This window comes from Rhineura floridana, chromosome 3, assembly GCF_030035675.1.
Source record: "Rhineura floridana isolate rRhiFlo1 chromosome 3, rRhiFlo1.hap2, whole genome shotgun sequence".
NCBI classification, from domain to species: Eukaryota; Metazoa; Chordata; class Lepidosauria; order Squamata; family Rhineuridae; genus Rhineura; species Rhineura floridana.
The window spans coordinates 4,393,649-4,411,840 of record NC_084482.1 but is presented as its reverse complement, the minus strand read 5'-3'; the positions used below and the strand labels follow the sequence as shown (position 1 = coordinate 4,411,840).

The 18,192-nt window shown below is 45.4% G+C and overlaps 1 protein-coding gene across 5 annotated transcripts in view; it reads right to left on the bottom strand.

Moving 5' to 3' along the window:
* Nucleotides 1-2,448: 2,448 nt before the first annotated feature.
* The window catches only part of LOC133379193 (5'-nucleotidase domain-containing protein 2-like), a 30,317-nt gene continuing 14,573 nt past the window's right edge, over nucleotides 2,449-18,192 (bottom strand). Inside the window, exons 7-15 of one of the 5 annotated variants that reach the window (XM_061613967.1) lie at nucleotides 15,684-15,744; nucleotides 14,859-14,961; nucleotides 13,057-13,158; nucleotides 9,962-10,043; nucleotides 9,281-9,367; nucleotides 8,981-9,121; nucleotides 8,637-8,701; nucleotides 8,196-8,349; nucleotides 3,313-3,402 (exon numbers count right to left, since the gene is read on the bottom strand). In XM_061613967.1, the coding sequence (XP_061469951.1) occupies nucleotides 8,205-8,349; nucleotides 8,637-8,701; nucleotides 8,981-9,121; nucleotides 9,281-9,367; nucleotides 9,962-10,043; nucleotides 13,057-13,158; nucleotides 14,859-14,961; nucleotides 15,684-15,744 (786 nt within the window). In that variant the 3' untranslated portion in view covers nucleotides 3,313-3,402; nucleotides 8,196-8,204. Of the gene's footprint in view, nucleotides 3,403-7,977; nucleotides 8,036-8,195; nucleotides 8,350-8,636; nucleotides 8,702-8,980; nucleotides 9,122-9,280; nucleotides 9,368-9,961; nucleotides 10,044-13,056; nucleotides 13,159-14,858; nucleotides 14,962-15,683; nucleotides 15,745-18,192 lie in introns of those variants that run through there. The other 4 variants (XM_061613970.1, XM_061613969.1, XM_061613968.1 and 1 more) reach the window with 4 other exon arrangements.

Below are 18,192 nucleotides of genomic sequence, written 5' to 3'. Positions count from 1 at the left end.
GTGTGGAGATCTGACTGAAATACTTGCATGTGTGAAAAATCCCAGAAGGCATGGGCTGGGGCAAAAAAAAACACTGACCCCCCTTATAGAAGGGTATGTGCTCGGTGGATAATGGCACTGCACCCAGAAAAAAATCTACACATCCACCACATATCATGTTGCTTCTTATGTGCTTGACCATCCACCTAATCTTGCAGGTGCTGGAAGGAAGCAAAGCAAGGTTTCACAGGACTCACCAACTTTGTGGGCCCATTGCAAACTGGGCGAACTGATGTGGTTTCCCTTTTTTCACTCAAGACCTAATGTGGGGGGGCCGAGAGAGGGATGATCTTCCTGGAGAATGCAGCTGGAACATTGCCAGCTGGTCACCAGAAGGATTCCCCCAAACAGGCTTTTGTCAAACCTACTTGCAGAAGGGCAAGGGAGATTTCTAGGGGAGAGTAGCGCACCCAGGGAGGGAAAAGTTAAGTATTCCTTCCCTAGTTGTACCCGGGGGGGGGAGGGGAGAGAGATCCCATCCTGTTGTGCTTCAAAGAAGCCTTCCTGCAACTAGGTTTATTTGATGCCTAATTGAAGAGAGGGGGCATTTTCAGTGAGAGCTCTCAGAGCTGAGGGAGGGATGGGAAGTCCCTGCACAATTAGACTTGACTGAAGCCTAGTATCAGCAAGGAGAGGTGCGGGATGTGGCAGGTGCCACCTTGGGTCTTGGTGTTCTATGGTCCCTGGTATGCTACATTTTGGCTATTCCAAGTCATTAACTGTGCAAGTCTCTAGAGCTTTTCTGTCATTGTATCTGTGGGATGTCCCTCATCATAAAGCAGCATAGCATACATTTTAAGTTGATTTTGCACAAAATAAAAAATATTTTAAAAAGACAGGAAGCAATATGAAAGCCTTCTTGTTTATTTCAGGGGTAAAATTTCAACTTGTCTTCCTGTAACTTGTAGCATAGTAGATGACAGCACTGAAGGAAGATAGGCAGCATTGCTTCAAGTTTGACAAGGGCTCTCAGCAAGAGACACTTGGTGCTTCATATGCCTTTGGCACACTTATGCAGGAGTCCATATTCATCGGGACTTTGATTCCACGAATTGAACATGCTCTGGGATCTTCTGCCCTTCATATCGCTGCTTTTCTAGGCAGAGGCCGCCTCATTGATGTCATACTGTGTTTTGTATTGCGTTTATGTATATGGATATTGTTTATGTATTTTGCTTTGTAAATTAATTTGATACATTTTTTATTGTACCTTGTGTGTTCTATTGTAAACCACTTTGAGATCTTTTAGATAGTAAGCGGTCTACAAATGGAAATAATATAATATATGTGCCCAAGTATGTAAACTATTAAACAACAAGGGTCAGTATGTTATTCAGGGTTATCTATTGCTGCATTTCTTAAGTCACTTTGGAACTGGTATGGTAGAATATGATGCTGAGTGTTTCACAAAACTCACTTTATTACTGATGTGGAAAGATTTTTGCTTCCTCGTTTATAGTGAGCAGTTATGTGCCCTGGGCACAGATGTTTAGCAGCCTGAAGATTAAAAACACTCAAAAGGGCAGATACCAATTACAAGAGCAGTTTAAAGTTTTTGGCTATTTTTATTCTATCGTTACATATTTTTGATGTGGCCCTTGCTCTTGCAAAATCCCATCTGCATCCTAAAAAAGGAGAGAGGTGTTTCTGGCTGACCTGTGCTGCAATCCAATGCACACTTACTTCTGAGCAGCCATGTATTGGATTGCAGCCCAAGGCTCTAGCCCTGTATGCATATGTATAAAACAGTTGAAGGTGGGATAGATTTTCTGTGAGGAATATATACACATGGCCAAGGGACTTTCCAGAAATCACTCCCCTCTGTGCAGAAACTACTTGCAAATTATGTATGTGGCCATCAGGTGACAGTATAACTGCACAGGACTGTACAAACTGCAGCTGCTTTCATTAAAAAGTTTCTACTTCACCATATATTTTAATAATGTGTGGAAAATGCCTATCGAGACAGATGATTTGAACAGCATTTCCAATTGATCAGGGGCAGAATTTCAGCATTCTGTGTTGACCCTCCTGCTACCTAGCAGAAGCAAACTAAGTTATGCAAGTAAGCGATTTTAATTTACACCTTGCTTAATTTACACAGGAACAGAATTGAAGATTATGTTGAAAAAGGAATTTGTTTTTAAAAGCAGAGAATATATACATCCCATCCACCCCAAAAACCACTCCATAGGCAAATGTTTCCAACAGATGAAACCTATGAGGACAGGGCAAAACAGGAAACACGTTGCCTACCAAATATCTGAGCCTGCCCCTCCCCTCCACAAACATACCAGAAGCAGGTTTCAGACTGATGTTTATTAAAGTTACAAAATTCCAGTTACCAGCTAAAAATATTCCTCCCATTAGCACCTCCTATCCCTCCCAGAGACAGGTTCTGTCCCTCCCCAACCCCCCCCACCCTGCTTTGTTGCAAGCAAAAAACACCCTCACAAAAACCCAAACAGTGTGAGGAAAACGTAAACATCAAGCACCTGCAAACACCTGCAGCTTGGAAAAGTCCTGCAGGAGGGGACTGAGAAGTTTGTCAGTTGGAGAACCAAAACCAACATTCCACCTCCCCCCCCCCCGCAGATGCAGAGTGTGTTTGCCTGGGAAACGCATCCACCCCAAGCCAGAACAGAGAGGAACACAATCCCATTCCATTCCACTTGTGGACAAGGTATAGAAAGAGACTTCCAAACTCCCTGTATAAGCAGAAGGCAAACCAAAACTCCAGCAAATAGGCTGCTGGCCAATTTTTAGATTGAACTGAAACTTTATTTTAGATGCCCCCCCCCCAGCTCCTACTGGCTGCTGGGAATCTTCCAAAGAATGCTGAACTAGTTGCACCTTGGTCCGAGAGTCAGCAAAGGCACTTCTTATGTCCGTAAGCAAGAGTGGATACTCAAGACTGCATAACACAAATGAATTAGGCCTTAACAATCCTAGTAAGTCCTCTTGCTATGTGAATGTGATACACACATCCATGGTCCACAAGGATTCTAATTTAAGAAAGGTGAGCATGCAAGACTTAAGTCAGCTCACGACTGCCCTTGTGGAAGTGAAGCAGAGCCATGAGACTCTGCAGCCCTCCCCACTCAGCGGATGTGCGCCATCTCTTCCAAAAAGGGAGTCTTCATGCAGCCAGTGCAGAGCTGATCCATCCAGAGGGGAGCCTCATGCTGCAATGGGGTACGTCTCGGGTAAAAGGTGTAGTTGAGGTCATAGTTGAGCAAGCAGCTGAGTGAGGCCATATAGATGTCTGAGAAGCGGCACAGGCGGCGCGAGAAATACGTGGGGTTGTGGCATGTGCGAAAGATGCTGCCAAACTGAGGATTGAAGAGATTCTTGGTGAGTGCCCTTCAGGTTTGGGGAGAGGGAGAAGAAAAGAAAAAAGCAGTTAGAGGAAGCATCTACAAAATTGAAACTTACAAGATTTCTAGGTTCCATTCCTAACAAGGTAATTAGGTCAGCTACAACAGGGCAGTATCTTTTCATAGAAACTGCAGAATGCAGTCCTAGCTGGAAAAAAGCAGCTTGTCAAGACTCTTCGCTTTCATTTAAAACAAAAAAATTGAAAAGCTAATTTGTAGCCCTTATGGCAACAAAGGTATGTTTGAAAGTGTGTGGGTAATGCCTTAAGTCTCAAAAGGGGGAGATATCACTGAATAAGGTTTCCAGCGGACAGCATAGAGACAAAGGCATTCATTGGCAACTATCTAGATGACAATGCTGTGATTAGAAGGAGCCAGCATGGGTTTGTCAAGAAAAAATCCTGTCAAACTAATCTCATCTCTTTTTTTGATTGGGTCACTAGCTTAGTAGATGGTGGAAATGCTGTAGATGTCATCTATCTAGATTTCAGCAAAGCGTTTGACAAAGTCCCCCACGACCTTTTGATTAGCAAACACGTCAAATGCGGACTACATGGAAACACTGTCAGGTGGATTCACAACTGGTTGGAAAACCGTACTCAAAGAGTGGTCGTCGGTGGCTCTGCTTCGGACTGGAAGGAGGTTTTGAGTGGAGTGCCACAGGGTTCGGTCCTGGGGCTGATACTCTTCAACATTTTTACCATTGACTTAGATGATGGGGTGGAGGGAAGCCTTATGAAGTTTGCGAATGATACGAAACTGGGAGGGATAGCTAACACAATGGAAGACAGGAATAAAATCCAAAGGGACCTGGATAGACTAGAAAATTGGGCTGAAATTAATAAAATGACATTCAATAAAGACAAATGCAGGATTGTGCATTTAGGCCACAAAAACAAAATGCATGGGTACAGGATGGGAAATACCCGGCTTAGCAGTAGTGCGTGTGAGAAGGACCTTGGAATTGTAGTGGATCGCAAGTTGAACATGACCCAGTAGTGTGATCCTGCAGCAAAAAAGGCAAACGTGGTTTTGGGATGCATAAACCGAGCTATAGTTTCCAGGTCGAGGGAAGTAATAGTCCCACTATATTCTGCATTAGTCAAGCCTCATCTGGAATACTGCGTTCAGTTCTGGGCGCCTCATTTTAAGAAAGATATAGACAAGTTAGAGCGGGTTCAGAAGAGGGCGACGAGGATGATAGCCGGTATGGAGAACAAGTCTTATGAGGAAAGGTTGAAGGAACTTGGCATGTTCAGTCTGGTGAAGAGAACGCTGAGGGGCGACATAATTACACTCTTTAAGTACCTGAAGGGCTGTCATATAGAGGAGGGTACAGATTTGTTCACTGATGCCCCAGAGGGTAGGACTAGGTCTAATGGTTTTAAGTTGCAGGAGCGTAGATTCAGATTGGACATTAGAAGGAACTTCTTGACAGTAAGGGCAGTCCGGCAATGGAACCGCCTAGGGAGGTGGTGGGATCCCCTTCGCTGGATGTCTTCAAGCAGAGGCTGGACAGCTATCTGCGGGAGATGCTCTAGCTGTGGATTTCCTGCTGTGTTGGACTCGATGGCCTATAAGGCCCCTTCCAACTCTATGATTCTATATTTCCTTATTCCTTCCCATAAAAATTAATTATACAAATTAATAAAAGTTTGAACAGAGATCACCAAATTTAGCTTTTCTTGTGAACGCATATAGGTAGACTGGGTGCAGGAGGGGTTTTAGCTGTTTTTTAAACACACAGCCATGAAACAAGAGAGAACTGTTAAAACATTTGTTTCCATTCCCATATGTAACAATATTATCAGGAGATGTGGGGCAAAGCTCGCTGGATTCCTAGCACTGGGGAAGGAGTGCTGTTTAGTGGTTTGGGCAATGTACGGTAGCTCTACAGTCCACAGCAGCTCATTCATAGAGTATATAAATGCAGTCAAGGAGCTATCCAGTTGCACAGTCCAGCCTATTGTTTTCTATAGACACGAAACCCAATCTTGCCAAATGAGACAAGAACCACAATAGCAAAGCCTCCACTTGCAAATTCTTTCATGGAATTATCAGAGAGAGTATGTACATATATATACCTATACAGAAGGAAGATTCTTCTCAGGCTATTCAACACTATTAAATGACTATTAGCACTGGGGGCAGAGACTGAACAGCTCCAAAAGGATCTTTCCAATCTGGGTGAATGGACAACAAAATGGCAAATGTGGTTCAAAAATGAGTGTAAAGGGTTGCATACTGGGGCAAAACACATACATACAACAATGGGACCTGAGGCAGCAGTGACTGAACAGGACAGAGGGATGATAGATAGCAGAACAACAATGTCAACCTAGTGTGCAACACATGTGTAAAAGTGAATTCCCTGCTAGGGATCGTTACGGAAGGGAGCAAAAATAAAACTGCCAATAATGGTGTGCCTCTATAGACATTTATGGTGTGACTGTACTTGGAATACCGTGAACAGAAGGATATTGTTAAGCTGGGAGTGGAGCTGAAAAAGGGCAACCAAAATCATCAGGGAGCTGGAGCAACAAGGAATGGTGATAAAGTTTGGGGCTTTGTAGTATAGGGAAAAAAGTGAGTACGGGGAAATACATGATAGAGGTTTATAAAACTGAAGCATGATGTGGAGAAAGAGGAGACAGAGGTTTTCCCCCCTGTCATCTACTACTAGAACCCAGGGTTATTCAATGAGGCTGAACGCTGGGAGATTCTGGAAAGACAAAAGGAAGTACTAAAACTCACATAGCAAACAGTTCAAGCTACCACAAACTTTTGTTATAACTGCCAGCTTAGATATTTTTAACGGGGGATTAGACAAATTCACAAAGGATAAGGCTATCAATGGCTACTAGTCAAGGGAGGCCATGCTGGTGGTGCTGCCACTGGGTGCCATCTGCCTGGTGCTGACCCGCAACAGGGCCTTCTTGATAGCAGTTCCCTGTTTATGGAATGTCCTCCCTGGTGACCTGTGCCAATTTCCAATGCCTATTAACATTCAGGAGAAATTTAGAAACACTGCTGTTCACGCAGGCATTTTATGACTGAAATCTACTGCTCCTGGCAACCTTGAAATTATTAGCTTTGAGGATATCTGATTGTTTTTAAATGCTCTTTTTAAAAAAACCAACCCGTACTGTTTTGCAGTTTTGTGGTTTGCCATCCTAGGCTCCCTTGGGAGGAAGGGTGGGACAGATATTTAAGTTTTTTAAAAATGAATTCTATATACTACCTCCATGATAAGCGGCAACATGCCTCCAAATACCATTTGCTGGGAAACAATAGTGGGAGGGGGGGTCATTGCCTTCATATCCTGTTTGTAGGCTTCCCACATAGGAACTGGCTGGCCACTGTTGGGCTAGAAAGGGCTCTTATGCTCTTACACTATGTTTAAAGTTTTAACAAGCCCAAACATGTGCTTTCCTGTATCCTTGTAATTCTCCCATGGAATTGTTATGTTTACTTGGAATATAACCCAGCAAACAAGCAATTATTTCAACTCCCCAAAGGCAACATATGAAGGCATATGCCTTCTTGAAGGCATTGATAGGCCTGCTGTACAGGGGCATTGGGAGGAGGCAATCACTTCACAGAGACTCTGGCCAGAGAGGATAATCTCCAAGCCACTTTGGGAACTTTTTTCATGCCACATTCACATGAACAGTTATTACTTCACTTTAAACAAACGCTAAATCCAACTCAGTTCAACTTCTCTCACCAAGAGTCAGATCAAACAGCCACTGGGATATTCAGAGGCCACTGGAAAGCTTCTTGGTGTTGCCTCACATCCCGGATCCATGCCCACAAGAAACCAATGGTATTCTACCAATGTACATTCACAGCAGCAATTGCAATAGGGTGAAAAATCAGCCATTTTCTGCATGGCAGTGCCTGCACAACAGCCCACTTGTTACAAGCAGAATAGGTAGGGCCCGCATCAGCACCTAGCTTCCTTGGGAAGCTGCTAGGATTCATCGAGTCTGCCCTGGGTTTCCCTTTAAAAAAAACACACCACCAAGTCAGGCCTGGTGGTACAAGCGCCACCAAAACAACTGGGTCTAGCTGTCATTTTACATTTCTCACAATAAGCACCACTACATCAGGGGCATTGTGGGAAATTAAAAATAGATGCTAGACCCAGCCACCTGGCACTGCTCAGAGTGCTGCTGCTGCCCACTTCCAGCTATGCCCACCTGGCCTACCACCAGAGCAGGCAACTACTGATGGAGAAGGTGGCCCATCAGAGGACATTTGGGATCAGAGTCTCCTTTAATGTGGACCTAGCAGCGAGAGTAGGCAGGGAAATTAAGGGTTTTGCAAATAAATGATGATGTCCCCACACGTCAATAATAATCACTTGCAGGAAGTGGAATTCAAGAGGAAGCAGGAGCAGATTCCCATTCTAAAGCTATTTAAGTCAAGCAAATGTTATTAGAGAAGGGGCCTCTCCAACTTTTTCTTCTTGACCACCAGCTACAGACATACATAATATCATTTGCCTTTCTTCAAGTGAACACACCTTCAGAGAAGGGAAATTCTGATTTAAGTAGCACCACCAACCTTCAGGTTAACTTTGCAGAGACAGCTTCCTACTCCAAAGAGTTTCCAATCTAAAAGCAGAGCACGGGGTGGAGATGAATGCTAAAAGTTACAAGTACCTGGGATTTGTTTTAACGGGAACAAGGGGATCATGGGTTGGATCCTGACTAAGTTATTTGAACTTAGTTCCCAATGAAATCAGTGGGATCTACTGTAAGTCATGAAGCTCACCCTCTGTAATCAACGGGACCCAAGTTCAGCTACCTTAGGCTGGATCCAATACTTTGTGTATAAGCGTGATGAGGCTGAAGAGGTCCTAGGGCCAAGGAAGGCAGAACCAGAGCAGGATGGATTTTTCTGTGGGGAAGAGTAATCTGAGGAGAAACTAGAATACAGGAGGGAAGGCACTTATGATTAGGCCAGCCTTGCAATTAAGCCTGCAAATAAGATATGAGCCTGCAGGCGCAACACATTAATACTATGGACTTAAAAAGTCCATAGGGAAAAAATGTCCAAGAACCACATGCACACTCTCCCAGTTCACTAAAATGTCCTTGGCCATTTGGCCTGGCTGCAACTCTGATTTGCCATGGGACATCAGGCACGTGGCTATTCTTCAGCCTGGATTCGGCACAGTGAAGCTCATGAGAAGACAAAGATATAAAATGCTACCTGAGCTCCTGCCGCTCCTTCATCCAGTCCTGCAGCACCTGCTGAGATTCTGGGTCCTTAAACATCTTTTAAACAACAAACCAAGAGGTTAGAGGTGCACCTGGTTACCCCACACCATCCTGCTTCAAGTCACTAAACCAACCTCCATGGAGGAAATCTGCCGATTGATGCCCACTGCCCAGCAACTATCTAGAACTTCACTTCCCCTAAGTTAACTGGCCTTTAGGGTATCTTCTTGAGATACTGTTTTAGGATCCTTTGCCCTCTCTTAAGGGCCACCCACCATGGAGAATTGTGTCTCGTCCCCCATTTCCATTCACAGCATCAAGCTGCTTCTTCCCTACCTGCATGCGCTCCAGCAACCCAGTCAAGGCTTGCAGCCAGGTTAGCGCTTGCGAGTACTGTTCTGTGTTCACCATTTTTGTCTCTGTTTCCAGTTCAGGAACTATGGCCCCTGTCCGCCAACCATGGCGCAGCATCAGGTCCTATGGGAAGGGAGCACACGGTGAAAGGGAAAGGCAAATTGAAATATAAAATCAGCTTCACAGACCCCACTCCTCAACTGAGCCCGCTCCACTTCCAGAGCTCCAGCTCCCAGGCCCCACTCCATTCATGCCCCAAAGGAAAAGGTCAAAATATCTCACCGCCAAGTCACTGTAGAGATGATCTCCAAAGTAGAGAACTTTGGATCCACGCCAGCCTGTAAGCCGGAGGAAGTCAAAGAGGTTGCCCTAATATTTTGGCAGTGGGGGATGAAAGGAGAAAGGATGCAATTAAAAAATGGACTAGATAAGCAATTCCAGTGAAAGAAGTTCTGCAGATAAAGGAACAAAATGGCTATGAACGTTTTATATCAATATTTACCTGGAACTGACAAAGATACGGAATTACTTGCTGGTACCATCTCAAGAAACTCAGACACCTTTGGGCAAAACACCCTCAGTGGGCTCCCCTCTTCTTGGCTATTTTCTCCTTTGTCCTCTGTGTCATGGTGAGGATCAGCCCAGACTAGGCCAGGTCCTCACCACCACACATAGAGAGAACTCACAAATGAGCAGGTGACCACTCCTCTCATAGGGTAAAACCAGATTAGACCTGCAAGAGAGATTCTTCCTCTCATTCCTTACTTGATTTTACTTCTCTCCAAAGCTAAAGAAAAATGAAGTGGAGAAAGACAAAGAGGAGGGGAATTGAACAGATGACATGCCCAAGATTTGATATGCCCAAGTTACAAGGATGGAAAGGTCTGATATATTAGCTTTCTTCCAGAAGAGTGAAAATCATACCACGAAGAAATCTTTGCTGTCCACAATCCATTTCCTCACCTGTTTGTACACCTGCCCCTTCTCCAATTTATTTATTTTGTCCCACTGCAGATCTCCATTACTGTCCAATCTCCGGAAAGGTCTGACGAGAGAAGCAAATGTGAGTTAGAGGGCCTACTGACAAGGCCTTCTGCTCTCCCAGAGCTGGGAGAGCAAAACAGTAATTTGGGAGTCTGGGACCCAGCATCTGACCTCCGAATCCACAGAACCATTCCCTATTACTCACTTGCCCACCCTCACAAAAATTTCTGTGGCAGACCTGATGAATGCAACTATACGCTGGTTTGTGCTTTCACCAAGCGGTATATAGGAGTGGTGAGGGCGGCGAAAAAACAATATTTCGCCGCCACTATTAAGGCATCTCTCTCCCGCCCAGCGGAGCTTTTTAGAGTTGTCCGAGGGCTACTCCATCTAGGCCTTCAGGACACTGTAGATACTTCGGTGGCCCGCTGCAATGAGTTTGCTGAGCACTTCCAGCATAAGATCTTACGCATTCGTCGGGACCTAGACTCTCATTTTATAGCAGTTAACCCTAGTGAGTTGTCTGGTGCACAGTCTTATCATGTTTTGTTGGATGAGTTTCAGTCGGTTCAGTTCGAGGATGTGGACAAGGTGCTTGGACAGGTACGTGCAACCACTTCAGTACTAGATCCTTGCCCCTCTTGGCTAATAAAAACTGGCAAGGAGGGAACAGTTGGCTGGGCCAGGGAAGTGACAAATGCCTCCTTGCGAGAGGGAGTGGTCCCTGGCTGTCTGAAGGAGGCAGCAGTGAGACCACTCCTGAAAAAGCCTTCCCTGGACCCAGAGGATTTCAGCAGCTACAGACCAGTGGCAAATGTTCCATATCTCGGCAAGATCTTGGAACGAGTGGTTGCTGACCAGCTCCAGGCGCTATTGGATGAAACCGATTATCTAGATCCATTTCAATTGGGGTTCAGGCCTGGTTTTGGCACTGAGACGGCCTTGGTCACCCTGTTTGATGACCTATCTCGGGAGAGAGACAGAGGGAGTGTAACTCTGTTGATTCTCCTTGATCTCTCAGCGGCTTTTGATACCATCGACCATGGTATCCTTCTGGAGAGGCTTGCGGAGTTGGGAGTTGGAGGCACTGCGTGGCAGTGGTTCCGCTCCTACTTGGCAGGCAGTCTCCAGAAGATAGTGCTTGGGGAACATTGCTCGACACCGTGGGTACTCCAATGTGGGGTCCCGCAGGGTTCGGTTTTGTCTCCCATGCTTTTTAACATCTACATGAAGCCGTTGGGTGCGGTCATCAGGAGTTTTGGAGTGCGTTGTCACCAGTACGCTGATGACACGCAGCTCTACTTCTCCTTTTCATCCTCTTCAGGTGAGGCGGTCAATGTGCTGAACCGTTGCCTGGATGCGACAATGGACTGGATGAGAACTAACAAACTGAGACTCAATCCTGGTAAGACTGAGATGCTGTTGGTGGATGGTTTTTCCAATCAGATGGTGGATACATATCCTGTCCTGGATGGGGTTACACTCCCCCTAAAGGAACAGGTTCATAGTCTGGGAGTCGTTCTAGACTCTTCCCTGTCACTTGAGGCTCATGTAGCCTCGGTGGCACGGAATGCGTTCTACCAACTTCGATTGGTAGCCCAGCTACGTCCCTACCTGAGTAAGGAGGATCTTACATCAGTAGTACATGCTCTGGTAACCTCATGTTTGGATTACTGTAATGCGCTCTACGTAGGGCTACCTCTGAAGACGGTTCGGAAGCTACAGCTGGTGCAAAATGCGGCGGCCAGACTGCTAACAAGAACGAAGCGGTCTGACCATATAACACCTGTTTTGGCCCGCTTGCACTGGCTTCCAATACGCTTCCGGGCTAGATTCAAAGTGTTGGTATTAACCTATAAAGCCTTATACGGCGCGGGACCTCGATATCTGTCGGAACGCCTCTCCCGCTATGAACCGGCTCGTACACTACGGTCTGCTACGAAGGCCCTCCTCCGGGTCCCAACTCATAGGGAGGCCCAGAGGGCAGTGACAAGATCAAGGGCCTTCTCAGTGGTGGCCCCTGAACTATGGAATAGTCTCCCCGAGGAGGTTCGCCTGGCGCCGACACTATCATCCTTTCGGCGCCAGGTTAAAACCTTTCTCTATTCCGAGGCATTTTAATTTTTTGTTAATGATTGTAATGTTTGTAATTTGATTTTAGCCTTTGCTGTTTTTAGATTGTGAAATTTGATTTTAGACTGATGTTTTTGTATTATATTGTATTTTATTGTATCTATGTTCACCGCCCAGAGAGCTATTGCTAGTCAGGCAGTATATAAGTTTTTAAAAATAAATAAATAAATAAGATGGTGTGTGACAATCCACCTGTTGCATAAAGTGGCCCTCAGAGCTACGGAAAGCCTGGAGCCTTTTTTGTATTTCCATAGCATTTAGAATAAAGTAAGTGTTGCGTAGCTTTATAAAGCACCCCATCTCCATAAAAGCGGGCAGATCACTTTTGTCACAAGTCAGTGGAAGCCTTCTAAGACCACCACCATGACCCACCACTTTTCTTACTCTCACAGATAAGTAAGCCAAGGAATATTCATTTATTTCATTTTTATTTATTATTACATTTATACCCTGCCCATCCTCCCACAGGGAGCCCAGGGCAGCAAATAGTAACAAAACACTAAAAAGATTTTTTTTTAAAATCTTAAAAAGAAAACATATTTAAAAACAAAACAGTTGCAATTTAGATGCAGACTGGGATAAGAGAAAAGTCTTGTGAACATTTTTATAAGGAGGATGGCTCACAGCAAGTTTTCCAATGTCTGGAGAAGCAAAGAAAAAGAAAAGAGTAGAAAGCTTTGGACCTCTCCAAAGTGCTCTGCCAAAGCACCAAGTCCAAAGGTCAGAGGCAGCACTAGGAGTCTACCCTCTTTCTCAAGGCCCAGTTCTTCATGCTGAATGGTATAACCTGTGCGTGTAATGTCAACACTGCTTCCCAAGCTTCTGGCTGTGTGCTATACTCCCAAAACTGGGAGTACACAAACGGCCCGAAGTGGATATGATATGTGTGGAATTTAGGCTCTGGAACCCAATAATGGGGCTTTATAACAGGACACACTTACTTGACACAATCATTGAAGAAATGAGGCTTGTCTGCCTGGACTATGACCACATCAAAAAAGTCCCGCCAGTTTTTTCCAACCATGTACCGCATCCCTTTATCACTGGAGGGGAAGAAAAAAGACACACAAGAACAGGAGAGGTGATGTCACCAGTAGCAGACAGTAGGGGGCGCTGTGCAACAGAAAACATTGCTTGTTACATTCTATGGGCTCTTGTAACAGAGGCCAACAGAAGCACAGGAAAGGTCAGATAATTCACCAGAATGCGCTGAGTGCAGGAGCTACAATCCACTTCTTTTCCAAAGTGGGAAGCAGATGCCGCCTATCTGTTCATCCTCCTTTATTCTCCATCCACCACCACACCTGCAAGGCTGTTAAATTAGTAGCTGTCCCTCAGAGCAGCCCCAAAGGGTAAGAATGAGTGGTGTGACACTTTAATGCAAACCTGAAGCTACAGCGGTTTGATAATGGTTCAGGTAAGAAAAAAGGAATGCCACAGGAAAAGGTACCGAAAGATTCCACTCATTCACTCATAACAAACTTCCAGGGCTGGATTTCCCACCCAATCCAAAGCATGAATGTCCTTGCTGTAGCGTTTAGGTGCCTTGCAAATATAGCTGTTTCTGATGGCAAGGCTGTTATGTATCCTGCTCTTCTGCAAACACGCTATGGAGCATAGAATATAGACCCCTCGATTGAATTGGGATTCCTGAGATTAAGCAAGTTTTATAATTCCAGAAAGGCAGCAATGTTAACCCTGCTGAAGTAAAAAAAACCAACCACCACAAATAGTTGCATAACACCACCAAGATTAGCACATTTACTGTGGCATAAGCTTCTAAGGGCTGGCGTGCAGTGTTAGCTTTTATTTTCAACAGCAGCACATACCCAGCACTGCTGAGGAGTTCCAAGAACCCCAAAAATTCAGTGCAGTTTGCAAGGTTCAGTCTGCCATCCTTGATCTCAGGAACCATGCAAAATTTAGTTACAGTATTTTAAGAGGCATTCCAAAATATATAATAGAAGCAACTTTCTACTCCTCACGCCTGCATGCAAATGTTTGAAAAATGCAGGGAGCAGTACACCAAAGAGAGCCTTAGAGATTCCAGTGGACTGGTGTGCATGTTCAAGATCAACATTAAAGCGGAGTGTAGTGGTTAAGGTGGTGGACGACGACCTGGGAGACCAGGGTTCGAATCCCCACACAGCCGTGAAGCTCACTGGGTGACCTTGGGCCAGTCACTGCCTCTCAGCCTCAGAGGAAGGCAATGGGAAACCCCCTCTGAATACCGCTTACCATGAAAACCCTATTCATAGGGTAGCCATAAATCGGGATCGACTTGAAGACAGTCCATTTTTCATAAATGAAGTATATTGTAGCTCTGAGGTCTACAGAGGGCCTGTAGACCGGAGGGCCAAATGTGACCCTTCACGCCTCCCTGACATTCTCCCCAGGTCACACCCCTCTCTGGCCCTGCTACCCCCCCCTTGTGTCTTTGCCTGGCTGGAATGTGTCCTAGAACTCTGATAATGCCTCTTGCTTGTCTGGATGGATGACAGACAGGGTTGTGTCTATGCAGAAAATAACCTACTGTACAAAGGCAAAATTTACATTCATTGCTCCACCCACTTTTGCCTCTGGCCCCGCCCACCACATGGCCCTTAGAAGGTTTCGCAGATGGGAATTTGGCAGTCAGGCTGAAAAAGGTTTCCCACCCCTGTTGTAGACAAACAATTTGGGACCAGGGCAATGCTAATGCCCCGCCTGTTTCTAATCCGGAGCCCCGCCATGCTGAACTCACACAAAGCTGAAAGGGCTGTTGGTGATGAGGAAGAGCTTCTTGCCACTGTTGGCCAGGCGGTGCAGCACAGCGTATGTCTCATCCCCACGCAGAATGTACTTCTCTGCAGAGGGAAGATGAACAAGTGGGCATTAAGAACATCTCCTTGCAGGCAGAACCAAGAGGCAAACTAAAACTAGGTTCATTGGATGGGAAGGAACAGGGCTTGGAGGATTATTGTCTCTGCTCTCATCAGGTTTAGGGGGGGCTGTGTGTCTATACACCCATTCCACAGAAGTGAAGAAAAGAATACAAAATGTGGCACTGTGTACAGAATTCCAACTTCCCTTCTTTTTATTATTTCAAAACAAGTTTCTAGTCATTGTGGCTGTGAAGATATGCTTGAAAGCATGTGGCCAATGCCTCTGATTTCTTAGGCTTCAGCCAGTGTCTAGGGTGTGGCTTCAATATCAGAATGCCGCTTGCTTGGTGTGGGATTTGCTTTGTCCAGGCACAGGGAACATACAGAATGGGAGATTTCTCCCCAGATTTGACCTTTGGTTTTGCCTTCCCCTGCAATCCATGGGCTTAGTTCACTTGCGTAACCCATCTGTACCATTCTGCTAAATTGCTCCATGGAGAAAAAACAGCTCTGATGTGGAGTACTTCACTCCTGGCATGCTAGCCTAGGTAACTAACACATGTTTGCTCTATAGCATGGCTGGTGTGTGGAGGCTCCTTCCTTAGGGAATGGGACAGGACTGGAAAGGCCTCTCATGTCTACTGCGCCTGTCACTTCCATGGTTCTCCCCCCACCCTTCAGCCCCTCGGCAGATGGATACCCACCCAGATCCTGCATAATCCACTTGTACATAAAACCTTTAATATGGACATCCCGGATGGCATCCTGTTGAAAACATGAAGAAACTTTAATAATCCAGAAACAAGTTCAACCCTGTGCAGAGTGACACCATTTCCCCTGCGCTGCATTTCTCATGCTTCACCTCTACCCAAAAAGCCAAAAAGGCAAATTCCATGCTAGCGATAATTAGGAAAGGTATTGAAAATAAAACAGCCGATATCATAATGCCGTTGTATAAATCTATGGTGCGGCCGCATTTGGAATACTGTGTACAGTTCTGGTCGCCTCATCTCAAAAAGGATATTATAGAGTTGGAAAAGGTTCAGAAGAGGGCAACCAGAATGATCAAGGGGATGGAGCGACTCCCTTACGAGGAAAGGTTGCAGCATTTGGGGCTTTTTAGTTTAGAGAAAAGGCGGGTCAGAGGAGACATGATAGAAGTGTATAAAATTATGCATGGCACTGAGAAAGTGGATAGAGAAAAGTTCTTCTCCCTCTCTCATAATACTAGAACTCGTGGACATTCAAAGAAGCTGAATGTTGGAAGATTCAGGACAGACAAAAGGAAGTACTTCTTTACTCAGCGCATAGTTAAACTATGGAATTTGCTCCCACAAGATGCAGTAATGGCCACCAGCTTGGATGGCTTTAAAAGAAGATTAGACAAATTCATGGAGGACAGGGCTATCAATGGCTACTAGCCATGATGGCTGTGCTCTGCCACCCTAGTCAGAGGCAGCATGCTTTTGAAAACCAGTTGCCGGAAGCCTCAGGAGGGGAGAGTGTTCTTGCACTCGGGTCCTGCTTGCGGGCTTCCCCCAGGCACCTGGTTGGCCACTGTGAGAACAGGATGCTGGACTAGATGGGCCACTGGCCTGATCCAGCAGGCTCTTCTTATGTTCTTAAAGCCGGCTTTCAGGAGGTGGTAGTTTCTGGGCCAAGAGAGGTGGTCACAGCTTTCAGTGGGGAGGCACTGCCCATTTTGGAAGCCTTCCTCACCCCCCACTTCCCAAAACTCCTCAGCCCTGCTTTCCACATGAAGGTCACATACATCCTGCATGTGCTTTTTTGCTTCATAGGATGGGGGTGGAGACAGAAGGCCCAGAGGCACTGATACTTGTTTGGTTTCTTCCGAAGGGTGAATAGCAGCTTCAGTTTGGGGGGGGGGGTTAGAAGGGGAAAACCCCTCCACCCTATACCATGGCTCTAATCTGATCTGAGAAACCCCAAGGCAGCTTATATATATGTCCTCATCCAAGTGACAGTTCACACTCCACCCCCCCCCATTTAATTTGTTTTTTTCCAATCAGCAGATAATGCAGTAAGGAAAACAAATGCAACATAAACTTGCATAAACTGTGGATATACTGAAGTGCATTGTGTGGCTGGGTTTTTTTTAATGTGTATGCTGATGTTTTGCTGGGTGCCATCTATCACACACACCCTACTTCTGTTGGTGAGGTGCTCCTCAGTGATTTGTTTTTAAATTATTAATTATTCCAGCTATTTAAAGGCAACCAGGACTAAAACCCTGGACTTTTGGTTCTCCATTCTGTAACTTCACCTCATACCAAGAATGATTCTTACCATCTGGACTACCCTTGTGTTCTGTCCTCAGAATCACCAACAGAAGTTGAATGAGTGCTCCACACATAAGCTTGGGTTTATTGAAAGTCTTTTTGGGAGGATGGGGATGGAATCAACCATTATGGGTGCTTAAAATTGCTGCAGATTTTGGACTTTAAAGTCGTTGTTTACCCAACTCTTCATGTGGCCAAAAGCCTCTGAGATATTGCTTGCTCTCCCTGCCATTCTTCCCCAAACCCCATATGCAAATAAAACCACATGTGCTTCTCCCACCCTCCCTCTTCAGCAGCCCACATTGTAATCTCTCTAATTTTCCTTTCCTTCTTAACATTCCAGTCCAAAGTAATGATTTGGAACATCACAGACTGCTCTGCTATCATGCCTTCCCTTCCCACCACCTCCCATTACTACTCTTCAGTCTCTTCCAGCATTCTTCATGCTCATTTTGTGACTGGCATAAGGGTGCATCATGGAGAGAACAAGCCTTAATTGCAGGGTTGGAGAACCTGCGGCCCTCCAGATGTTGCTGGACTCCTATGTCCATCAGCCTCCGTGAGCAAGGTCAATGGTGAGGGATGATGGGAGTTGGAGCCCAGGAACATCAGGACCACCACAGGTTCCCTTCCCCCTACTCAATTGTGCTCCAACATACATTCATAATAGGCACTCCTTTTAGCTCTGGTGTCTTCTCCCCTTCTTGCACTGCCTGAGAGTTGCTATAATCCAACTCACAGTCACCACCTCATTACTCCCCCCCACAGGTTAAATGATAACCTATTCATGTTAAGTAATCTTCAGTGTGTTCCATAGCCTTCCCACTACTATAGCAATGCGCATGACAGAGGGCACTTCCAGACTGTCGCTATTTTCTAGCGGGATTCAATCACATACTGACAAATTCAGATT